Source organism: Cenococcum geophilum (assembly GCF_001692895.1).
Source record: "Cenococcum geophilum 1.58 unplaced genomic scaffold K441scaffold_20, whole genome shotgun sequence".
NCBI classification, from domain to species: domain Eukaryota; kingdom Fungi; phylum Ascomycota; class Dothideomycetes; order Gloniales; family Gloniaceae; genus Cenococcum; species Cenococcum geophilum.
This window is the reverse complement of record NW_027137578.1, coordinates 889,957-917,023: the sequence shown is the minus strand read 5'-3', so window position 1 is coordinate 917,023 and position 27,067 is coordinate 889,957. Positions and strand designations below refer to the sequence as shown.

The 27,067-nt window shown below is 36.2% G+C and overlaps 1 protein-coding gene across 1 annotated transcript; it reads right to left on the bottom strand.

Annotated features, from left to right (window-relative positions):
- Positions 1-15,644: 15,644 nt before the first annotated feature.
- On the bottom strand, positions 15,645-16,152 carry K441DRAFT_659562 (uncharacterized protein; the record flags this gene model as incomplete). Its single annotated transcript, XM_067648556.1, has 1 exon — positions 15,645-16,152. A coding segment is annotated over exon 1 (459 nt), but the record flags the coding sequence as incomplete, so codon positions are not given.
- Between the last annotated feature and the right edge of the window lie 10,915 nt (positions 16,153-27,067).

The following is a 27,067-nucleotide window of genomic DNA, read 5'->3' as shown; positions in this document are numbered from 1 at the left end:
AGAGACTGGAAGCAGAAGACAGTCTCTAGAAGGCTCTTAAGCCGGAAGAAGATTAAGAATACGTAAGCGTACTGCCAGCAGTAAAGGTAAAGGAGCAGCTGTAAAGGCCTAGGATATACCAAAGAAGCCAAGAGCAAGGACGGTTTAGAAAAGGAAGAAAGCAGCTGTTAAGGACGTCCCATAAAAGCGCTAGGCCTATTATAGTGGTTTAAAGGAAGCTACCGTTAGTGCTTGCAAAGAAGGAAGTCTTAGGACAGGTCTCTAGATTGGACGTCTAGTGGACACTAAGAGCCTTAATTGACTACGGATGCAGAGCCCTAATTAATTAACTACATGGATATAAAGCTTTAATAAAACGACTGCACAGCCAGAGTCTTAATTGGTTGTCTGTAGATATAGAGCCTATAGATACAGAAACTAGGTTATACGTGCAGTAGAAGACGCCTTAAGTTAAGCCAGGGCCTTATTAAATCTTAATCAGTTAAACGCTATCTCCGCATTTAAGTTAGGACAGTTAGAGCTTTTAACCGGGCCGACTTTCTACCTTAATTGAATGACCGAATGATTAGTTATAGCATGTCGTTGCTAACTAATTAGACAGTCTTTGTCCGACAGTTAAAGCAGGCATATAGGCACCCACGCAGACATAGATGTAGGCTATGCAATGCAGAGCTAGATATAGAGTCTTGATATTAAACGGCCAGCCGAATAATCGAGTTGGGTTATAGCCTCTACCGTCTTAATCAACTGCCCTACTACCGCTGCCGCTGCTGCTGCTATTCCGTTTAACTGTTCTGTCCCTCCTATCTCAGCCGATTGCTTTGTCTCTACTGTTCTAGATCTATACTGTTGCTAGATCTATCTTACTGCTAGAACTGCCGGATCTGCTATATCGTCCAACTGTTTTGACCGACCTGTTCTAGGCCTAATGCTGTTTTAGCTATTCTACTGTTGCTCTCCCAACCGCTAGACCCTACCATTTCAATCGCCCTGCCGCCGCCTGACTAGCTGCCTCTGACTGACTGCTACTGACTGTTCTGTTATTGACCGTTTTGTTACTGCTGCTACTGCTACTGCTACTACTGCTACTGCTACTACTGTATTAACCGACTGCTACTGACCGACCGCTATCGACTATCTGCCGCTACCGAGATTTCTACTACCAAAAGTTCTGCTACTAGATGTCCTACTGCTTACTATACAGACCGAGTTCTTCTACTAATTGTTCTATTACTGACCGCTCTACCATTAACCGTTTTGCTTTGTCTTACTGCGCTAACTGTCTGCTTTTTACTATTACTACTACCGTTACTATTACTGCTGTTACTGCTGCTACTGCTGCTACTGCTGCTACTGCTATTGCCATTTCTGGTTTACAGCTATTTTAGTTACCGCTAGTAGGAAGGGCACTGTAGGATAGTTCTATAGGAGGGCTGAGGATAAGGTTACCTATGTTCTTTTAGGGATATGCTTTCCTTTTCTATTCTGCTTTTGCTATTCTTTTATTTAGCTATTCTTCTATAGTATAGAACGTTAGGGGACAATGTTCTTAGTAGGGGAGGTATATGGTGGGGTAAAATAGGCCACTACTTAGTGCCTTGGCATTTTCCTATATATATTAAGCCTTTGGCTTCTTTCCTTCTCTCTATTACAACCTACCGGGAATACATTCTTTCCTTTCTTCTTACTGACTGCTTTCCTACTGATTGATTACGACTGACGACCGACCAACCGACCGACCGACCGACCGACCGACCGACCGACCGACAGACAGACGGCACTGTGACTTTCCCATCTAAGAGTGGTCGTACCCTCCCACACTACTAGCTTAATTAGAAGAAGCTTATATAACAAAACTAGCCTAATTATAATAAGAATGTCTTAGTAAAACACTCAACAGACAAATTTTAACACTTTAATCAAATTCTACCAAATTCTGCTAGCTTAATTGACTTTTGCCAAGTTCTGTTAGAATTAATTAAATTTTACTAAAGTCCGTTAAAGGCCGTGTGCGTATATACGTATATATTAATTACTAAGACCCCTAACTATTTAATTATAAAATTATCCCGTTATTTCTTTCTCTTCTTTATATAATATCTTGTTCTCTATAAGAGCTATACCCCTAAATTTAAATAGAATATATTTTATTCCTTTAAATCTACTCCAAAGCCTCTTTATACCCTTATATTACGTTATATTAATAGAACTACTATTAAAATAGTAAATAAACTTCAACCCCCTATATTAACTATAAGTATTATAGCCTTAGTTAGGAAGCAGTTATCTATAATATAACAACCTTTTATAGATGCCTTAGCCTAGTAGCGGACTGTATTAAAAGCTTAGTACTAGTAATTAATAGAAGTAATTTATAATAAACTCTATAATATAAAAGCACTTATATTAAAGACCATAATACTACCTATAAATAAAAATAAAATAACTATATCTAAACCTAGCCTATTAAATATAAATTATAAACTAGTAATAGTAGCTTAACTTATATTTATAGTAAATCTAATACCTGTTATATAATTTAAAAAGCTCCTTAACCTTTTAATATTTAATAAAAACTAAAATAACCTATATCCCTTTATAACTAAGCTCCGTCTTAAACTTTTAATAAACTATAACTAATACTTTACTAAAGCTAGTGAGGTTAGCTATAGAATATCTTATTTAAATAGGGATGCTATATAAACTATAAACCTATTCTTCTATAATAGCACCATATTATCTCCGCAACTACTATATAATAATTAATACAAATTTAATAGCGGCCTATTAATGTAATAACTAACTTATATAGGAAGTATTGGAAATCTTATATAAGCGGAAGTAAGTTAAATAGAAAAGTGGAAGCGGAATTGCCTTACTTTTTCTATTTAACCTACTTCTACTTATATAAGATTTTCAATACTTCCTATATAAGCTGGCTATTACATTAATAGGCCGCTGTTAAATTTTCATTAATTATTATTTAGTTGTTGTTTAGATAGTAAGGTGCGATTTTTCTAAATTTTAAAGTTGCTAGCTCGCTTATAAACCACGTTAAGCTATTTTAGATAAGATTAGAGCCTAGTTAGTAGGTAAGGAATTACTAAAGAATCTGCCTAACTTTGCCATAATATATTAACCAATTAATAAGGACCTTTAATATAATAAATAGATTTATTCTCTAAAGCTAACTTTACCTTATGTTTAAAACTCTATAAAACTAGTATATACGTTAAAGCGCGATCTATCTATAAAACCTAAAAGCCCTATATATAACCTTATAGACCTTAACGCCACTTAATTCTATATATTCTTAAAAACTAATAAATAAAGAAGACTTTAGATATAGTAAAAAGGGATATATTTAAAGGAATTACTAAACTTACGCTTTTAAAAAGGTCCGCCATAGTTCCTCCTAGTCCTTAAATTATACCCATTCTATAAATTATACTTAGTTGCTATAAAGCATCTTACCTTTAATTAACTTAGAAAATGAATTATTTTAAGGCTAAATTACGCCTTAAAATAAGAAATAGAAGAGTATAGGTATCTAGGCTCTTTTAGCGCTAATATATAATATAACTCCCTTAATATACTTAACGTAGTTTATAAGCGAGCTGGATATATAAGCGAGCTAACAAACTCAAAACTTACTAAAAATTAGAAGAATCGCACTTTAATATCTTAACAACTACTAGGTAATAATTAATGCAATAACTAACTTATATAAGATTTCCAATACTTCCTATATAAGTTAGTTATTGCATTAATAGGCCGCTATTAAATTTGCATTAATTATTACCTAGTGGTTGTTAAGATATTTGTTGGGAATATAGGCAAGTTGCCGTTACGTGCGGCAAGTTGCCGTCACGTGTCGCCGCGGCACTAGTGTGGCGAGGAGCCTTAAGCTCCTCGCCCCCCCCCCCTGATGAACAATATAGAACAATCATCATACTATCTACGAACCGTAGCTACGTGATATCACCTTGTGTAACCAACAATATTAAAGTGCGATTTTCCTGATTTTTGGTAAGTTTTAAGATTATTAGCTCGCTTGTATTGCCAGCTCGCTTATAAACTACGTTAGCGAAATTTAAATACTTAAAAAAAATAGAAGAAAGTATAAATTCTAATTAATAGCGGAGCTACTAGTATAGGCTTTATTAATACAAACTATATAAAAACTTAATGCTTAAATTTAAAGAAATTTAATAAGCCCTAAGGCCTATAAAGCTTTAATAGTAGACCCTTAATATATAGCAAACTAATATACTACGCTTTTATAATACCCTTAAAGCATTATAAGGTAATACTTAGATATAGATAGCTAAAACGATATATCCCTTTAATTAGCTACGTTAAAGAAATACTGAAGTTCCGTATAACCTATTGTTAAAGCTATTACTTAAAATACCACTTGCCTTATATATATATATATATCACTATTTAAATTTAATATAATATAAGTTGCCCTTACTATAAACCTTAAACTAATATAATAAAGCTATAACTGCTAATTATAATAAGAAATACAAAGGTGTTTTTATTAAACCCTCTTAAAATTTATATAATATAAGCCGTACCCTTTATTTTATTAGCAAGAAGATAAGATTATAAAAATCTTTACTATAATAATAGAAGATATTAAAAAGGCACTAGAACTAAAATAATACGTTAATCCTTAACCTTTTATACCTAAAGAATATTATAAAATAATTAATAAGTTTAAAAATAATTTATAAACTAACTACCTCCGTACTAAGGTATTTATAATTTTAAGATAGAACTTAAGCCTAATATAACACTAAAGTTCGGTCCGCTATATTAGCGACTTAGTTAATCAAGGTGTAAGCACGGTAAGAGGGGCGCGTAAGCCTATATAATTAGATTGTCTATAAATAAGGTCTAAAGCTAAAGAAAGGAAAGGAAAAGAAAAGTAGCGCCGCTTAATGTTTATAAGATCTTTGCGTTATATAACCGTAAAGTATAGGAATCGGTAGTAACTTGCTAGTATTATAATAGTTATATAACTATAAAGTTCTACTAAGTTCTACTAACTAAGTTTTGCTATTTTCTGCTAGTGCTATAATATTACCCTCCCCCCCTTAGTAAAGCCTGCCCTTAGGCTTTATATATTTATATTACCCCTATAGGGCGTTTTTATTCTTATATTCTTCTAGTAGCTTATTATCTTTACTATACTAGTACTCTATCTATTTATTTAGGTACTTTAGGGGTCCTAGTTTATTAGAGTAACGGCTATAAAATTCTTAAAGCTTATAGGAATTACTAATAAAGTTCTATATAGGGTACTAGGTAAGATCTAGATTATAGCCTTTCTAACTAACGCGGTATTTTAGCGTTCTCCTTACTAGTTTATAGGCTAGTATTTCTTTAATTTCCTATTTATTGTCGCTATTAACTTAAATTAGTAAGGGGGGTTTATTCTTTTATCTGGGTAATAGGTTATCTATAGCTTTCTATAGCTTATCTGGTAAGAAAATGGGGTAAACCTTTATTAAATCTGGGATCTTTACCTTATACGAGTTGCCCCTCTTTTTAAGGACCTTATATAGTCCTACTATTTAATAGTCTAGCTTATAGCTAGGCCATTCTATCTTCTAGTTCTTTATTATAACCTAAACTATATCGCCCACGGTAAAGTTATGCTTATATCTATACTTATTTACCTAATGTTTTATTAATTATTAGACTTTTTTTTTTAGGTTTGTACGGGCTACTATTTAGGCTTCTTTTAAGTGCTTAGCGTACTACTAGGCTTCTTTATAAAATAGTTTTTTGCGTATAGTTTAGGGTCTCTCTAGTCTATCCTAGTTAAAGCTTATATAGGGTAAGTAGCCTATTTCTAGTTAGATAGGGGTAAATCCCATAAAGTTATAGGGTAAGGTTGCTTAGATATAGTCTATTAAGGGTAATAGTTTGGCCTAATTATCTTAGAAGTAGTTAATAAAAGACTAAAGTTTTTAGTCTATGTATTAATTTATAATCTCCATCTAACCGTCTATATAGGGGTAGTATACTATAAAAAGCTTTAGCCTAATATTTAAGATTTATGTAAACTTGTTCTAAAAGGCCAATATAAACTGCGACCTATAATTAGATATAATAGTATCTAGCGGTCTATAAATTTGGTAGACGTAGTAGATATATAGTTAGGCCGCCTCTTTAGTATTAATATTCTTATAATAGGGAATTAAGAACGGGCGCTTACTAAAGCGGTTAACTAGAATTATAACTATATCGTATCTATTACGGTCTAGAGGTAATTTATAAAAATCTATTAAAAGTATACTATTAGGGGTATTCTAGTACTAGGAGGAGTTTTAATAGTCCTAAAGTCCTATCTTATGAGATTATAGACCTATAGTAGTTGTTACAATTCTATATATAACGGTTAATATCTATAACTATTTCGGGCTAGTAGTATTATTTACTAATAATTTTACGGGTCTTATTTTTTTTAAAAGAAAAGTTATAGAGACCTAGGTATATACTTAAGCAATAAGCTAAGTCTATAAGTTCTATTCTTCTACTACTCCTAGCCGTTTATAGTGCTTAAATAGTCCTTTATCTTTTTATGGTATTCCTATAGAGAATGGGCCGTACAGTTTGCCTATAGTAGTTTATTAATAATGTTAAGTTCCATAGAGTTAATAGGATATATTTTGCCGTCTATAGAGCCCGTACTTAGTCCTATCTATATTTAAGGGCTAAAATATTTTAGTTATAGAAGCGTCTAAGTCTATAATAAGATCTTTATAGCTACTTAATTATCTAAGTCCTATTTACGCCTAATAAGGGTATCTGTATAGTTTATAGCGCCTAGCCTATATATAATTAAGAAGTTAAACTAAGATAGAATATCCGCCTATTACGCCTGCTAGGCTATAAGGGCCTTTATTATTATAAAATATTTTAAAACCTAGTAATCTAAAACTACCTAGATAGGTTTAGGGGTCCCTTTTAGCTACGCTTATTAGTGCTAAAAGTTAAAGATAATAGCCAATACTCCCTTATTGTAAATTAGGTGGTTTAACTTAGTATCTACTATAGTCTGTAAATAGTAAGTAATCGGGTACTATTCTTTATCCGTTTACTTCTAGAAGTAAACGCTAGCTATTACACTATTTAAGGCATTAATTTCTAGTATTAAGGGCCGTTCTAGGTTAAAGTAGGCGAGTAGTAGAGCTAAGACTAGCCGTTTCTTAAGCTCGTTAAAGGCCTACCTATATATAGCGTTAAAGTAAAAGGGCTAATCTTTTTAATAAGGCAGTTAAGGGATCTAGTAATCTTACTACAGTCCTTAATAAAGCATTAGTAGAAGTTATAGAAACCTAAAAATAATTATACCCCTTTTACAGTCTGTAGGGGTGCCTATTAGGTAATTACGGCTATCTACATTACTTTCTGCCGTTTGTATTTCCAAATCCCATATTATAACCTTCTAAAACGCAAGAGTACTTAAAGGAAAAAAGCCTGGAAATAGAGCCCTCTCCTATTCTACCAAATTAGCGCTCGATGCCTTTCCAGTCCCGTATAATATCTAAGCTTATATTATCGCTGAAGGCTTCTGTAAGCTCGGACCCCTAGAACTCGGTTACCTCCTAAACTTAGTTACCCTACCAAATCGGCCACACCACTTTGGAAGCTATTTACACTCAATAAAATTTAATTAATTATTTGCCCTTATATGCTATTTAGTATATTGGCTTCGGGCTTTTTATCTAGCCTATTTTAAAGCTTTAATTTTAGCCCCTTTACCCTTATTTTGGCCTTTTTTCCCTCTGCCTTTACTATAGCTTTATTAATTGCATCTATATATTTTAGTATTATATCTAGATCTACCATTATCCATTTATATAATTTTAGACTTTTAAGGTTTTTAAGTTATAATTATAAGCTATATATTTAAGCGCCTATATATATAGCCCTTAGAATTACTTTCTAAAGTTATTAACTTATTTTTTATAAAAGTAACTAAATCTTTTAATTAAGTATATACTTATTATAAAGGCCTTAAGCTATAATATATATCATAAGGCTTCTTTAAGGTCACTATATTATTAAATTAATTACTATTAACTTTTTTAAAACTTAACCCCTTCATTAAAGCCCTAGTTTTTATTTAAAAATATTTAGAGCTTTTATATAGACTTTATAAATAAATACTAAAGATATACTGCCTAAAATTAGTTATTTTTATTATAAGGCCTTTTTTAGGTCTTATAGTAATACCTAGTAAAATAGTACTTCTTAATTAGAGCTATATAATAATTCATTGCTTAACGTTTAATTCGGATCCCTATTAGGCCCACGCGGACTACTCCTTATATACATATAGGGAGAAAACTCTATTTGAGAAAACCCCGTAATTTATCTCCCCGCCTTTTAGGACTCGCCTATAAGGCGCCTGCAAGTCACCTATAGTGCTCCTACTACCTTACTTTTTAACCTCTTTAGGAACCACTACTGCCGTAACAAGCCTACGGACGCGCTAGTATTGTAAACTTTACTCTACTACTGTAGAGTTATTAGGGGGCGCTCGTTGCTCGCCCCCCCCCACCCTCTATTACTATTTCCCTTATAACCCAGAACTAGTTTAGTATATTTTGGCTAATAAGCTACTAGGTAACCGCCTTAATGCCTTTTTATATTAAGAGCAGTGTATTATAGTTCTCTATGCTAGCTACTAAAAGCATTACTTCTTGGTTAGTGCGTAAGGGGTATAATAGTATTACGTGTTTTGGTATCTGTTTTAGCCAGCCACATTTATATCTTAGGCTACTTATTAGGACACCTACCCAGCAAAGCCAGTTTTTTAGTCCTATTATTTCTGTTCTTAAGAGTATTACTATTATATTTTCTGCCTTTGTTAGGCCTTCTTAGAGCCCTAAAGTGTTTACCCCCCATAGCATTAACTATGCTACGGCTTAGGTTCCTCTTGCCTTAGTCAGCCTCTATACCTTTAACTCCTATACGCCTCTCTAGCGTTAGTCTAACTAGTGTTATATTATAGTAGATGGTTTCCTAGCGTTCTTTTATGCTCTACTTTAGCTCCTTTCTCTCTCTTACTATTATCTTTGCTGGCCTCTTATATATTTCCCTTCCTCCTCTATATAGGCCTAGGCCCTAAAGCAGCACTATTTTTCTTCTACTTTCTTTACCTGTTTCTCTAATATATCTTCCCTACTTTAGGGTTATTAGTTTATTCTCCTATAGGGCGCCCTAGGGTCCCTCTATAGTTTATTTAGGCGTATCTTAATATACTTTATAACATTAGAGTTACGTTTATTTTAGGCCCTTTATATTACAGTGGCTTTAATATATAGTTATAGGGGGGAAATATTAGCTTCCTTCTTAAGCAGTGCTATAGCTGTTTGCTTATATCCGCCTATTATACTCTAGAGGTAGGCTATTTAGACCTTTTAGAGTAGTTTAAGGAGTAACTTAGGGGGGCCTTTCTTAGATTCTCTAATGGCCCAAATACTAGACCTATACGTCATGGTTAGCCGGATAACTACTGTATATAGTAGGCGTAACCTCTAAAAGCATAGGCCCTATATAGAATTAATAATCCTAAATAATGCGATATACTATACTTAGCCCTTATAGGCCGCTTATGCCGTATATACGCTCCACTGGAGCTTACTATCTACCTATACTCCTAATACCCGTAGGCCCTAAACTAGTTAACCCCTAAAGCCTTAAATGCGGATTATATGCTAGAAATCTGTAGATTAGTTATATTTTCTTATAAAATAGATTAGCTAGTATTTCTCTAGTAAGAACTAAACTCTATATTGTCTTGCCTATTCTATATAGGTATTATAAGCTTTCTCTAGCATTCTGCAATTCTCTGCGGCTAATAGCCTATATATAATTAGGTTTATATTATTAACAAAGCCTATCCCCTAGGTCGCCTCTTCCTTAAAGGAGTTAAGTAAGTTACTTATAAAGAAAAGGAAGAGTATAGGCGAGAGGGGTAATCCTTATAGTATTCCTGTTGTAACTGCGATAGGGGGGCTCTGGTATCCGCTAAAGACTAGTAATATTTCTTTCTAACCTATAAACCCTTANANAAATTATATAATCNANTNTAGGAAGCCTTTTACCNTAAGNATATATAGGAGACGCTTNTNGGGTANNTTNTTATAGGCGCCACTAATATCTAGGCTAAGCATTAATACTATAAAGTCCCTTCACATCGCCTATATAGATTTAATGGTAGTAGTAAGTAGCGTAAGTACTAATAGTATTAAGCGGTTCTTTCTTACCCCTATTTAGCTCTGTGGTAGTAGGGCGTGTTCCTTAGCTATATCTACTATGCGGTCCGCTATTACCTTTTCTAAGATCTTACTAAGGGTGTTTTCTAAGGCAATAGGGCGGTAGCTTCCTAGGATTAAGTAATCTGCTTTACCTTCTTTTTATAGAACAACTGTCGTTATGGATCTTCTAAGTTATAGGTAGTAGCCTATAGTAAAGCATACTCTAGCTATATCTGTAAGCTAGGGTACTATAAGTAGTCTATAGGTCTTTAAGGCCTTATTTAGAATCCTATCTAGACCTAGTACTATATTATTTAAAAGGCGGCTAATAGTTCTAGCCATTTCCTCTATTATTATATCGCTATTAATCCGTAGGCGAGTTACTAGTGCTTTATCCGTAATATTACCGAGGTCTATTAAAGCTAGTTAGGGGAAGAACCTTTCTATAAGGATCTTTGCCTTCTTATTATTATTATTAGTGGCCTGTAATTCCCCTACTCTTTATAGGGGTAATAGGTATAGGTCTTCTACTAGTCGCCCTGCCTTTTTCTTTACCTATTTCGCTATAGTCTATAAGCCCTTGTTATAGGGGAGGCTTAGGTTAAAAGTATACTCGTTTATAAATTATCTTCAGTTATTCCTTACTTCTGTTTTTAGGGTATTCTTTAACTGGTTTCTTATATCTTTATATTGTCTCTTATCTTTAGGGTTATAGCTACTTAAGTATTTCCTTCTTACTTATTATTAGCTAGCTATAAGAACCGTGTATTATACGGACCATGTGTATCGCGTATAGGGGCCTAGTTTTAAAACCGGGTAGTACTCTTCTAGCCCGTTCTTAATTGCTGCCTAGATCCTTTTTAGTCTTTAGTTAATTTCCTTAGGGGTAGCTAATAAGCCTCGCTTATTTAGTATTAGGTGGATTTCTTCTAGGTCTTAAAGTTATTGTTTAACTATATTAAAGAAACTGTCTGCCTTAAGCATCCTTATTGCGTATCTTTTACTATTTAGTTACGCCTTAATATTTAAATCTAGCTGTATTTGGATGGGGATATAGTTTAAGGTAAGTACCTATTTTTTTTAGGGTTATATTTTTCGAGTCTCTAGTATAGGCCTTCGTCTATAAATATAAGGTCTATTATACTTCTAGCGGGTCCTTATTGCCATATAATTGCTTTAGGGGGGGTAGCTAGCTTAAGGCCCTAGGTATCTATAGCTTTTAGTAGGCACTCTGCCTATCATTTAGCAGCAATATAGATACCCCCCTATTATGGGTAGTGAAGGTTTATATCTCTTAATAGGATAGACTCTATACCTTTGGTTTTAAGTAAGCTTATTACTAATATAATATTCTCTATTTATAGGACCCCTTCAACCCTAGGGTTATATATATTAATGATTTATACCAGTCCTTTATATGTCTAGATTATTATAACTATAATATCTAGATTAACTGCCTGCTATAACTATAAGGATAGGCTAATAGTTTTGCTGATTATAAAGCATACGCGTGTAGCTGCTTTTAGTTTGTATAGGAGCTAGAATCCTTAGGGGTAGTATGTTAATTATATGTAGGTATTATAGTATGGCTCTTATATAGCAAGGATATAGTATTTCTCTAGGTCTAGACTATCTAGTAAGGGCCTTATAAGATAGTGGTTTGTATTGCTATAGTTATACTATATAATAGATAGGTGGCGGACCCCTAGTAGGGGTCCTTCGCCTCTTCATCGTTCCTTACTTCTTCTATTTCCACTTTCTCTAGGGTATTTACAACTTTTATCTCTTATGTCTGCACCTTAGTTACTACTTATTTTATATAGAGCTTTCTATTCCCATATCTTATGTTTCTACTAGCGCTTCTATATCTAAATCTATTATTATTTCTAGTTCTTCCCCTATTCTTACTAATTAGCTATATACCCTTTAAGAGTTAGCTGCAAATGTTATATTTACCGCGTTAAGTCTAATTCTTAACTGTCCTGGTCTTAAGCTTACTATAGCTGTCTATAAGGGTCTTCCTATAGGGCGTCCTCTCCCTTATGTCCCCTATAACCCTTATATCCTTATATAGTCTAGTAATATCACACGGCGTCACTTCTAGCCTATTAAGGCTTAGGATAGCTAGCCTAGCCCCCTAGTATTAAAGGTAGGAAACGCTAAAAAGGCACCTACGCCCCTCTAGCTTATTGCCTATTGTTTCCATTTATATAACCTAGCGTATAGTTATTCCCGCAGTTGTTAAGCCCTTACCTTCTGTCTCCTATATTTAATATAGTCTTCTTTCTCCCACACCTTATATATGCTTTAGTGGCAGTTTACGCATTTTATTTAGTCTTAATTTAAGTAGTATCTTATATTATGGGGGCCTGTATAGTGGCCGCAGCATACCTATACTGCGTATATGGATTAGGTATACCCCTATTATATATAACGATAATATTATTTTAGGTAGAGTCTATAGTTATAGAGCCTTACGTTATATAGAAGGCTACTTATAATAATACCTTTTTAAATAAGGAGTTTTCATATTCCTAGTGTATATATGCTAATAATAAGGGAGCTATGCATTTAACTGGCGTTTCCCTAGCGAGTCTCTAGCAACCCTTATATTCTTTTATTATTCTTATTATATACTTAGTTTACATTTTCCTATTAAAGCTATTAGATTTAGGTAATCTTAAATCCTAATATAAGGCGTTCCGTTTGTTTTACTATCTTATATATAGTTGCTATATTATCCGCCTAGCGTCCCTTTTTTACCCTAAGGCTTAGGGGAACTGCTAGGACTTTAAGTAGATAATCTTTATAAAGCACTTTTATGCCAATACGTTCTCCTAGCCTATCCCCTACCCTAACGGCTCGTTCCTTTACCTATTAGTCCCTTAGGGTAACTTTAATGTCTTCGCTCCTAAGGTATTAGACTATAATAATATTATAGACCTCTTTATAAATCTTCGTAAGGACTTCTATTTCTAATTATCCCCTAAGCCCCTCTACTTTTTCTATACTTGGTTATATTATAATTATATACCTAGATATTATCTTTAGGGGGGTAGGTTCCCTATACTATAAATATATAGCTACGGCGGCCTAGGTGCAGTTTGCCGATAAGGAGGGATTTTATTTATTTTTAATTTTACTTAGCCGTTAGAGGATTTAATTAAGGGTTTACTAGAGGGGCGCCTAAGGTTCACTAAACTAGCGGAGCCATTCTACTAGCTGCATTAGTTTATTATAGCTAACGGTTACTTCCCCACAACTACGGATACTAAACGCGTTTAATAGGCTTTATATTTTATTAGATGCCTTCTTAATAGAGGTCTTTCCGCTTTATAGTATAGTATTCGCCCATTCTTATTGTAGAGGGCCATTGCTAGGCGTAGTTCTGGTGGACGCGCGCGAGTGCGAACCACCGTCGTTTGACGTATGCCTTCCCTGCGATGTATGCATCTTAGGGGGATTCTCTGGGTGTTTTTTAGGGTTCTTTTGGTTGGTTTTAGTCTTTTTAGGCCAGGTACAGCAAGAGCTCCAAAAAACTTATTAGAGCTATATTACTAAGATATATATACTTTATAATTTACTTAAAATATTTTAACTTAATAGAGGAGATTTAAAATAGATTTAAGGGTTATTATATTAAATGAAGTAGCAAAAAAGAATCTATATATTGTATATTTTATATTTTATTAAAAACTTAACTATATAATGGCTTATATAGCTATTAAAGAAATATAATTAAGCTTTATTACCAAAAAAATTAGTTTAAAGTATAAATTTTTTTAATAAATTGCCTAAATATAATACAATTAGCCATTTAACTATTTTTTTAAGCTATGTATATTTAATAAAATACTTTACCTTAGTATACTTATATTAATTAAGGGTATTTTCCTTTAAAATAAATTATCTAGCGAAGGCTAAATATTATCTTTATAATAAATACCTATTTATAATTATTAAACAACTTTATAGAAAACTTTTTTTAAAAGATATATCTTATTATAATTAAATTTATATATACGCTTAATATAACTCTAAATTTGTATATATTTTAGGTCTTCTTTACCTATATAATAACCTTTTTTTATACCCTTTTATAAAGGCTATAAAACTTTTAAATTTACTTTACTTATACCCTATTAATTTATATACCTTCTATTAATTAGGTATATAAAGATTTTATTTAAAGTAGCTAATTACCTATATTTTACTAAGGGGCTTTATATTACTACTTTAACCAAAGACTTAAGCTATTATTTTTTTATAATTACGTATATAATAGGGAATTTTTTTATAAATCCTATTCAAGTACCTAATTGGCAAGGAAGGCCTACTATATAGGAGTTAATTGCTATTTGCATTGGTGTACAAATTACCCCAGTAGTCCGCTATTTAATTATCGCATAAAATTGCCAAAGGGACACTATATGCAAGCACTGCTTTTCGTATAGACTTATAAACATTAGATTTAGAATCTATAATAGTTATTTATAAGTTCTACTTATTTTGGTCTATATTGATTAATTCGTTGTGGAGAAAATAGGTTGACAAGTCGGTAGTTTGATTTTGGTTAGCCGAGTTCAGGGGCTGGCCGAGTTCTAGGGGTCCGAGCTTATGCGATCTTCCAAAAATCATAGAAAAGAAGAAAGCCAAGCCGTTCACCTAATTTTGTGCCGCTTGAGAATAACAATAGTCTGTTCATACAAGACCATCCCAGACTTGGAGCAATCACAACATACGGTCCGACCGGTAGCGAATACCCATTCAAACGAAGGATCTTTCTCAACTTTTTGCTTATTTTTCAACACCAGTTTTACCCTCCCGTCCTTTGGGTCAAGCGCATGCTTTGTTGCCTTGGATGCTTCCTGGAATAGCCAGACCATTTCTTTAAGCTGATTTTGCCCGCGCTTGAGCTGGACTGAATGAATTGTTGGAAATCCGCCAAACGCATAGCTGGCTTTCCCAACACGCCAACATTCTAGATGCTCTTTTCCCACAGAAGACTTATTGTATGGCGAATTTCGTGTGAGTTTATCGTCAAGTGGCTGGACAGGGCTTGACGGCCCAGGTGTGGACTTGTTGACATCTAGATTTGCAATCTTCGTGATATATGAGTGTAACAGAGAGTCACGCCTCCTATTTTGGTTCAATCCAGACTTCACCCTGATCACTGGCTTGATCTTCCCACCCCCTTTGTTTCTCGCCATGCTGTTCTTCCTTAAAAGTGCCTTCTTCGATCTAACACGTGCCATGAGACGGCTGATAAAGAAACTGGCAAAAAGACAGCGTCCCACATGCGCGCCAGAGTTAGGCGGTCTTCTTGAATTGGTCGTGCCGTTTGTCCGAGGTAACCCAAGTCGGTCAAACCGTTCTATTAATGACTCGATCGCTTGCTCAACTCGGCCAAGTACGTCAAGTCCCTCTTTCGCCATAAATGTGTTCAGCAGTAGAGTCGATAAGATTAGATCGGCTTGAATATTTGCGATTTCGGCTTTTCCACTAGCCCCCCACTTGAAGCTATCCCAGCCGCTAGGACGGCTCCTTTGGAAACTGTGATATTTTGCTAGTAACGCCTTTACTTTCGTTAGGCTAACCTCGCAGCTCACGATGAAACTTTTCAGACGCGTTGATTTGTTCCTTGCTATATCACCTCCGCGATTGACGGCAGACCGAGGATTTTTAACAAGATCAGAATCGACTCCTTCGAGAACAATCATCATGCCTTGCACATGCCTCGAAACAGTACGAAAATCTTCTCCGGCATGTGTGCAGGCATTGTAGAGGTCGTATGCGCTTCTGAGGACACGAACAATACCAAATGCAGAGCTGATTGGGTCGCCCATTTTGATAGGCGATGATGATTTGCAGTTCTTATAAGAACTTCAGATTGGTCGTTGATCGGGCTTTGATGGCCTATATAACCCGTTGAACTTCGATGACATAGCCCCCTTCTAATCAACTCACCGCTGTACTCCTAGCATTCCGTTCTATGATCTTGAACTGCTGCCTAAACCTGTAGCTCAGCTTTGTAACGGTGAACAATATGGGGCGCATGGCCATCCTAGTTGTGGTAGGTGTGGCAGTTACTGTGGCTTGGACAGCCTATCATATTCTCCGTATTATTTACACCGCAGTGTAGCTGAACTCTTGACCGGAGCTAGCAAGGCAGTAGTGCCCCATGGGTTCGGTCACCTGCACATTGTCCCAGCTGCGCCCCTAGAGGGTAGTGTGAATCATTGTAGCATCCGCGCTCATAGATTTCTTGGTGACATCATGAGGCTCTATCCCTTGGGTTAGAAAATGACTTTCGTTCTTGCCAATCCTGTAGTCTTTATATGCACCAGCAAGCTTTTTGATGGTTAAAGATTAATTTGAATATTGATTAAAATGGTATTCGTCTTCTTTTACTTAGGTCCCTGGTTATGTGCTATACATGAATGGTCGGACTAGCACTTCTAGATCTTTTCCAGGAATTCAAAGTATTATTTCTTCGCATTGTGTTACAACTCTACACCACTCCTAAGCTGGTCCCTTTCCTCTATATCCAACACTTTCACCTGATGCAATGCTAACTAAAGATTTTCAAAACTCACCAATGACCCCTCTTTATTCTGGCGAAGCGCTAGTGCTGTCTACTAGTGCTGTCTTTTAGTGCTGCAGCCAAAGCTTCACGAGCAATGAGAACAGTCACGTGACAACCAGGGATCGATTTTAGTTTTTATATTCATATTAACTTCAGAAGCACTTATCCAGATGACATACCTTTTCCCGTACCTCACAAACACGCATTTAATGCGGGGTAGATGCGGGGCAGCACCGAACCTCAGATCTTTAATTTGTTGCAATATTGTTACCTCAGCAAGCTCAGACGCGATTTTTTAGCTAACATCGGAATAACTATCACATATCTAGGGGGGTTATTTAGCGTGGTTACGACCCGGGTTAATACGAGGTTAGGGCTACCCCTGCTAATAACACCCCCGAACCCCGCACTCGGTCGCGCAGCGACCGCCCCCAAGTATTTTCGCATGCGATTTTGGGCGAAAAGGTACATAATTTAAGTTTAATTAATACTTCTAGGCGGTCGCGTAATATTGCTCTAAATTTAAAACACTTACACTACAGTAACCGAGACGCCTTAATATAGGACTATACTCTAGTAACTAAGACGTCTTAATATAGGACTACACTACACTTACTGCAGTCCTATATCGAGGCGTCTTGGTCACCATAGTCCTATATTAAGGCGTCTCGGTTACTGCAGTGCAGTTATACATTAAGGCGTCTTAGTTACTAGTGCAGTTGTATATTAAGGCGTCTTAGTTACTGCAGTAAAATAACTATTTAGATATTCTTATAAAGCCAATCTAAAGAATGCCAACCCCGTAGCTGTTTTAGCTGGTTAATAGCCTACCTCTTATCTTTTACCGTACCGTCTTCTACGCGTCATCTTATATCCTTAATTATTCTACGGCAACGGCTATAGAATATAGCCTCGCCGTTAACCCGCTAGCGCGCCCCCTAGTAGTAATTAAAAGCTTTAATTAATGGCCCACCTACTAGCCCTAAAGTCCACTTAGCCTAGAGCTAGAATACTAAATTACCACCCTAAAGCATCTTATATTTCCTTAGCGGCGCCTATAAGTTAAGAATAAACAGAAGAGGTTAAGCGTTAGCTTGCGGTAGCTATAGTAGGGGTATAGTAGAAGCCTACGGCAGCTGCTACGGAGGTATAGTAGAAGCTTACGGCAGCTGCTATAGGGGTATAGTAGACGTTATAGTAGACGGCTAAGCAGGCTCTACGGTAGTAGATAGTTAAGGACCCCTTAGTATTTCCCTAGGGGTTGAATATATAGGAGAGGGTTTATCTAAAGACGGAATCTAGCCGTTAATATATTTAGGAACGGACGCGGGTATAAGTATAGGTAAAGGTAAGGGTATAAGGCCGTCTAAAGACAAATATATAGACTCCATAGGCCCTATCTAAATACCTATCTTCCCTTACTAGATCTATATAGGTGCGAATAATGCTAATGACCTTTCTATTTCGCTAAGGCGTTCTAAAATCGTCTATACGCATAATTAAACCCCCTTTATCTCTAAGATCGTGGCCTTATATCTTAGCTTAGCTACGGCCTTATAGGTGGGCTAGTATTTCTATATTATTATCTTATCTAGCGTAACTATGCTGGCTAATAAGCTTTCTACCTATATAGTAAACCTCTAGTACTCCTTATAGCTAAAGAGGGTGTCCTTTTATAGGGGGTAGAGCGGGAACTGCTTATATAAGATTACTAAGTCCTATAATAGGATTACCCTAAGCGCGTAGAAGAGGCGTAAAAATCCTAAGCCCGTAAAGTTAAGCCGTATAACCTTATTATCGGCCCTCTCTAGGTAGTAGGTCTCTATATATTTTAGCCAGATATTAGTCTTAGGCTATATCTTTAAGCAGAGAGCCTCCTCCGGCACCTCTTACGCGCGGAAAAGAAAGTAGCCCTTTCTTTTCTTTAGGAAGCCGGCGATTAACCATATAAACGTATAGGGTAAATAGCTAAGGTAGGCTCCCGTTATCACGTTTATATTCCAGCATCCAGCCTATCTAATTTAGGTCTCCTTAACGCCGCTAAACTTAATATACCAGACGCTCTGCTTATAGGCGTTATAGGTCTTCTCCTTTAAGTAAATTTCTACCCCCTAGAACATCTTCTTATTCCATTTAAACTGCGTATAATAGCTTAACGGCTATTATAGTACTTTAATNCTACTAGGGAAGACNTATAGGCTATAGTAGTCCTCTAGCTACNNAAAGGATANGAAGCTCTTAGTACCNTCCTTACCCNAGCAGTTAAAGAAGTAAAAGGCTATTATNGAGAGAGGGTAGAAAATAGGGTCANTATTACNTATATAGCCTATATACTTAACCTTACCATATTAATTNTACTTCCCCTATATTATTAATATAATTATATACAGCGCTAACTNNTCTAGTTTAGGCCCTTTATTCTCTAGTTTAATAANAATAAGGTTAGCNAGCTAAACGTCCTATTTACTTTTACCCTAGGTAACNGTAGTATNGCCTAAGGAATNGGTTAGAAAATAGTAGCTATATAGACCAAATACAAACCTAATAAATGCTTAGCCGTAGTTTAAAGGTAAAACTTAACTAAACCCNGTATCTTAGAGCCCATCTCCTAGCACTAAGTAATNNCTTTTTTAAGCCCTTTAANNTTATAGCCGCCAGTAATCATAAATAGGCCTTAATTAATAAAGTTAACGCGTTAAATCCNGTCNTTATTACNGCGGACGCTATCTAGTACCACTAAAAGCTTCGCCCCCTATAGTAACTATAAGGCCTTACCTTCTAATTACTATATATAAAGCTTAGTAATANTAAAGACGTAGCTATTTATAACTAAGTATTAGACTATTTTATTAAATAGAGCGTCTAAGGCCTCCTTATCCNATATCTCTCCTTCCTCCTTTACGGCTTCCTCCCCTATAGCTATAGCTGCCGCTANNGCTNCCTTTCCCTTAGCCNTTTTCTACCTCTTNTTTACCCNCTTACTATCTTTCTANATCTCTTTCTATTTTAACTTATATTTTTAATANCTAGCAGCCCNTAATTCTTAGTTAATAACTTACTACTNTAAAAATAGGTAAAGCTTATCTTTTATTACCTAGGCGCCGTCCATATTACCTTCCAGTCTTATATACTAGTCTTTCCACTCTTTTTACTTCGGCTTATACGCCCTTATAGTATTCTTTAAGCGCTANGCCTTATAAATATTATATAGCCGCGCNNTTTAGGCCTTAAATTCGTTCTAAAGGCTATAGGAGGAGGCTAGGGGGGCTTTATTTAACTATAAAGTAGACTATAAGGTAAGAAGATTCCTAAAAGACTCCATATCCGTAAAAGGTAAGGGGGAGACATATAAGCGCGGCGTNGGTAAATAAAGTTACTAAACGCGTAGAACGCGTAAATATTAAAGNAGAAGAANAAGAGGGCTCTATATTATACAATTAAAATTATAGTAGGCCTTTCTATATAAAATTAGAAGCCTTATAGGAGCCATCACAAGCACAANGATAGGAGAGGGTTNGAAAATAGATTATTAAGGCAATAGTAAGGTTAAAGGCGCGCTAAGGCCCTTTATACTAACCTAGTACTAACCTAGGCCTTAAAAACGCGTCTAAAAAGTAGGGGCNACNACTAAAGGGAGGGGGTAATATTTNGACNATATATCGCGGACCTTAGGGGGTTATATATAACCTAAGGTTATACNAAGCCTAACCCAGACCTCNAATACCTATTATATATCTAGGGGGGTTATTTAGCGCGGTTANAACCTAGGTTAATATAAGGTTAGGGCTACCCCTACTAATAANACCCCNAAACCCCNNACTTAGTCGCGTAGCAACCGCCCCNAAGTATTTTCNNACGCGATTTTAGGCGAAAAGGTATATAATTTAAGTTTAATTAATACTTCTAGGCGGTCGCGTAATATTGCTCTAAATTTAAAATACTTATACTATAGTAACTAAGACGCCTTAATATAGGACTATACTCTAGTAACTAAGACGTCTTAATATAGGACTGCACTACACTTACTATAGTCCTATATTAAGGCGTCTTAATTACTACAATANAGTTATACATTAAGGCGTCTTAGTNACTAGTGCAGTTATATATTAANGCGTCTTAGTTACTATAGTAAAATAACTATTTAGATATTCTTATAAAGCNAATNTAAAGAATNCTAACCCTATAGCTGTTTTAGCTAGTTAATAGCCTACCTCTTATCTTTTACTATACCGTCTTCTACGCGTCATCTTATATCCTTAATTATTCTATAGCAACGGCTATAGAATATAGCCTCNCCNTTAACCCGCTAGCGCGCCCCCTAGNAGCGATTAAGAGCTTTAATTAATGGCCTACCTACTAGCCCTAAAGTCTACTTAGCCCAAAGCTAGAACACTAAATTACCGCCCTAAAGCATCTTATATTTCCTTAGCGGCGCCTATAGGTTAAGGATAAATAGGAAAGNTTAAGCGTTAGCTTGCAATAGCTNCNGTAGGGGTATAGTAAAAGCCTACAGCAGCTACTNCAAAGGTATAGTAAAAGCTTACGGCAGCTNCTATAGGGGTATAGTAGANNTTATAGTAGACGGCTAAGTAGGCTCTATAGTAGTAGACAGTTAAGGACCCCTTAATATCTCCCTAGGGGTTAGATATATAAAAGAGGGTTTATCTAAAGACNGAATCTAGCNATTAANGNATTTAGNAATAGACGCGGGTATAGGTATAAATAAAGGTAAGGGTATANNGCCGTCTAAAGACNGATATATAGACTCNNTAGGCCCTATCTANATACTTATCTTCCCTTACTAGATNTATATAGGTGCNAATAATACTAATAACCTTTTTATTTCGCTAAGGCGTTCTAAGATTATCTATATACGTAATTAAACCCCCTTTATCTCTAAGATCGCGGCCTTATATCTTAGCTTAGCTACNGCCTTATAGGCAGGCCAGTATTTCCACATTATTATCTTATCTAGCGTAACTATACTAGCTAATAAGCTTTCTACCTATATAGCAAACCTCTAGTACTCCTTACAGCCAAAGAAGGGGTCCTTTTATAGGGGGTAGAGCGGGAACTGCTTATATAGGATTACTAAGTCCTATAATAGGATTACCCTAAGCGCGCAAAAGAGGCGTAGAAATCCTAAGCCCGTAAGGTTAAGCCATATAACCTTATTATCGGCCCTCTCTAGGTAGTAGGTCTCCATACATTTTAGCTAAACATTAGTCTTAGGCCATATCTTTAAGCAAAGAGCCTCCTCTAGCACCTCTTATACGCGGAAAAGAAAGTAGCCCTTTTCTTCCTTTAGGAAGCTAGCAATTAACTATATAAACGCACAGGGTAAATAGCTAAGGTAGGCTCCCGTCATCGCGTCTATATTCTAGCATCCGGCCTATCTAATTTAAGTCTCCTTAACGCCGCTAAACTTAGTATACCGGATACTCTGCTTATAGGCGCTATAGGTCTTCTCCTTTAAGTAAATTCCTACCCCCTAAAATATCTTCTTATTCTATTTAAACTGCGTATAATAGCTTAACGGCTATTATAGTACTTTAATGCTACTAGGGAAGACGTATAGGCTATAGTAGTCCTCTAGCTACCAAAAAGGTAGAAAGCTCTTGGCGCCATTCTTACCCTAGCAGTTAAAGAAGTAAAAGGCTATTATAGAGAGAGGGTAGAAAATAGGGTCAGTATTGCGCATATAGCCTATATACTTAACCTTACCGTATTAATTCTGCTTCCTCTATATTATTAATATAATTATATATAGCGCCAGCTTATCTAGTTTAGGCCCTTTATTCTCTAGTTTAATAAGAATAAAGTTAGTAAGCTAAACATCCCGTCTACTTTTACCTTAGGTAATAGTAGTATAGCCTAAGGAATGGGTTAGAAAATAGTAGCCGTATAAACCGAATATAAACCTAATAAATACTTAACCGTAGTTTAAAGGTAAAACTTAACTAAACCCAGCATCTTAGAGCCCATCTCTTAGCACTAAGTAATCGCCTTTTTAAGCCCTTTAACGTTATAGCCGCTAGTAATTATAAATAGGCCTTAATTAATAAAGTTAACGCGTTAAATCCGGTCCTTATTACAGCGAATACTATTTAGTACCGCTAAAAGCTTTACCCCCCATAGCGGCTACGAGGCCTTACCTTCTAATTACCATATATAAAGCTCAGTAATAGCAAAGACATAGCTATTTACAACTAAGTATTGGACTATCTCGTTAAATAGAGCGTCTAAGGCCTTCTTATCCCATATCTCTCCTTCCTCCTTTACGGCTTCCTCCCCTATAGCTACGGCTACCGCTACAGCTACCTTTCCCTTAGCCGTCTTCTGCCTCTTCTTTACCCGCTTACTATCTTTCCATATCTCTTTCCGTTTTAACTTACGTTTTTAATAGCCAGCAGCCCGCAATTCTCGGTTAATAACTTACTACTCTAAAAATAGGTAAAGCTTATCTTCTATTACCCAGGCGCCGTCCGTATTACCTTTTAATCTTATACACTAGTCTTCCCACTCTTTCTACTTCAGCTTATACGCCCTTATAGTATTCTTTAAGCACTAGGCCTTATAAATATTATATAGCCGCGCTATCTAGGCCTTAAATTCATTCTAGAGGCTATAAAAGGAGGCTAGGGGGGCTTTATTCGACTATAAAGTAGACTATAGGGTAAGAAGATTCCTAAAAGACTCCATATCCGCAAGAGGTAAGGGGGAGACGCGTAAGCGCAGCGCGGGTAAATAAAGTCACCAAACGCGTAGAACGCGTAAATATCAAAGGAGAAGAAGAAGAGGGCTCTATATTATACAATTAGAATTACAGTAGGCCTTTCTATATAAAATCAGAAGCCCTATAGAAGCCATCGCGAGCACAAAAACAAGAGAGGGTTGGAAAATAGATTATTAAGGCAACGGTAAGGTCAAAGGCGCGCTAAGGCCCTCTATACTAACCCAGTACTAACCTAGGCCTCAAAAACGCGTCCAAAAAGTAGGGGCCACCACCAAAGGGGGGGGGTAATATTTAGACAATATATCGCGGACCTTAGGGGGTTATATATAACCTAAGGTTATGCCAAGCCTAACCCAGACCTCTAATACCTATCACATATCTAGGGGGGTTATTTAGCGTAATTACAACCCGGGTTAATACAAGGTTAGGGCTACCCCTACTAATAACACCCCTAAACCCCGTACTTAGTCGCGCAGCAACCGCCCCCAAGTATTTTCGCATGCGATTTTAGGCGAAAAGGTATATAATTTAAGTTTAATTAATACTTCTAGGCGGTCACGTAATATTACTCTAAATTTAAAACACTTATACTATAGTAACTAAGACGCCTTAATATAGGACTATACTCTAGTAACTAAGACGTCTTAATATAGGACTGTACTACACTTACTACAGTCCTATATTGAGGCGTCTTGGTCACCGTAGTCCTATATTAAGGCGTCTCGGTTACTACAGTACAGTTATACATTAAGGCGTCTTAATCACTAGTGCAGTTATATATTAAGGCGTCTTAGTTACTATAGTAAAATAACTATTTAGATATTCTTATAAAGCCAATCTAAAGAATGCTAACCCCGTAGCTATTTTAGCTGGTTAATAGCCTACCTCTTATCTTTTACCGTACCGTCTTCTACGCGTCGTCTTATATCCTTAATTATCCTACAACAACGGCTATAGAATATAGCCTCGCTATTAACCCGCTAGCGCGCCCCCTAGTAGTAATTAAGAGCTTTAATTAATGGCCCACCTACTAGCCCTAAAGTCCACTTAGCCTAAAGCTAGAATACTAAATTACCGCCCTAAAGCATCTTATATTTCCTTAACGGCGCCTATAGGTTAAGAATAAACAGAAGAGGTTAAGCGTTAGCTTACGGTAGCTATAGTAGGGGTATAGTAAAAGCCTACGGCAGCTGCTGCGGAGGTATAGTAGAAGCTTACGGCAGCTGCTATAGGGGTATAGTAGACATTATAGTAGACGGCTAAGCAGGCTCTACGGTAGTAGATAGTTAAGGACCCCTTAGTATTTCCCTAGGGGTTAGATATATAGGAGAGGGTTTATCTAAAGACGGAATCTAGCCGTTAACACGTTTAGGAACGGACGCGGGTATAGGTATAGGTAAAGGTAAGGGTATAAGGCCGTCTAAAGACAGATATATAAACTCCGTAGGCCCTATCTAAATACCTATCTTCCCTTACTAGATCTATATAGGTACGAATAATGCTAATAACCTTTCTATTTCGCTAAGGCGTTTTAAAATCGTCTATACGCGTAATTAAACCCCCTTTATCTCTAAGATCGTGGCCTTATATCTTAGCTTAGCTACAGCCTTATAGGCGGGCTAGTATTTCTATATTATTATCTTATCTAGCGTAACTATACTAGCTAACAAGCTTTCTACCTATATAGTAAACCTCTAGTACTCTTTATAGCTAAAGAGGGGGTCCTTTTATAGGGGGTAGAGCGGGAACTACTTATATAGGATTACTAAGTCCTATAATAGGATTACCCTAAGCGCGTAGAAGAGGCATAAAAATCCTAAGCCTATAAGGTTAAGCCGTATAACCTTATTATCGGCCCTCTCTAGGTAGTAGGTCTCTATATATTTTAGCCAGACATTAGTCTTAGGCTATATCTTTAAGCAGAGAGCCTCCTCCGGCACCTCTTACGCGCGAGGAAAAAAGTAGCCCTTTCCTTCCTTTAGAAAGCCGGCGATTAACCATATAAACGCATAGGGTAAATAGCTAAGGTAGGCTCCCGTTATCGCGTTTATATTCCAGCATCCGGCCTATCTAATTTAGGTCTCCTTAACGCCGCTAAACTTAGTATACCAGACGCTCTGCTTATAGGCTTATAGGCGCTATAGGTCTTCTCCTTTAAGTAAATTCCTACCCCCTAGAATATCTTCTTATTCTATTTAAACTGCGTATAATAGCTTAACGGCTATTATAGTACTTTAATACTACTAGGGAAGATATATAGGCTATAGTAGTCCTCTAGCTACTAAAAAAATAAAAAGCTCTCAGCGCCATTCTTACCCTAGCAGTTAAAGAAGTAAAAGGCTATTATAGAGAGAGGGTAGAGGATAGGGTCAGTATTGCGCATATAGCCTATATACTTAACCTTACCGTATTAATTCTACTTCCTCTATATTATTAATATAATTATATATAGCGCTAGCTTATCTAGTTTAGGCCCTTTATTCTCTAGTTTAATAAGGATAAAGTTAGCAAGCTAAACGTCCCGTCTACTTTTACCTTAGGTAATAGTAGTATAGCCTAAGGAATAGGTTAGAAAATAGTAGCTATATAAACTAAATATAAACCTAATAAATGCTTAGCCGTAGTTTAAAGGTAAGACTTAACTAAACCCAGCATCTTAGAGCCCGTCTCTTAGCACTAAATAATCGCCTTTTTAAGCCCTTTAACATTATAGCCGCTAGTAATCATAAATAGGCCTTAATTAATAAAGTTAACGCGTTAAATCCGGTCCTTATTACGGCGGATACTATTTAATACCGCCAAAAGCTTTACCCCCCGTAGCGGCTATAAGGCCTTACCTTCTAATTACCATATATAAAGCTTAGTAATAGTAAAGACATAGCTATTTACAACTAAGTATTAGACTATCTCGTTAAATAGAGCGTCTAAGGCCTTCTCATCCCATATCTCTCCTTCCTCCTTTACGGCTTCCTCCCCTATAGCTACAGCTGCCGCTATAGCTACCTTTCCCTTAGCCGTCTTCTACCTCTTCTTCGCCCGCTCACTATCTTTCCACATCTCTTTCTATTTTAACTTACGTTTTTAATAGCCAGCAGCCCATAATTCTTAGTTAATAACTTACTGCTCTAAAAATAGGCAAAGCTTATCTTCTATTACCCAGGCGCCGTCTATATTACCTTCCAGTCTTATACACTAGTCTTCCCACTCTTTCTGCTTCAGCTCATACGCCCTTATAGTATTCTTTAAGCGCTAGGCCTTATAAATATCATGTAGCCGCGCCGTCTAGGCCTTAAATTCGTTCTAGAGGCTATAGGAGGAGGCTAGGGGGGCTTCATTCAACCATAAAGTAGACCATAGGGTAAGAAGATTCCTAAAAGACTCCATATCCGCAAGAGGTAAGGGGGAGACGCGTAAGCGCGGCGCGGGTAAATAAAGTTACCAAACGCGTAGAACGCATAA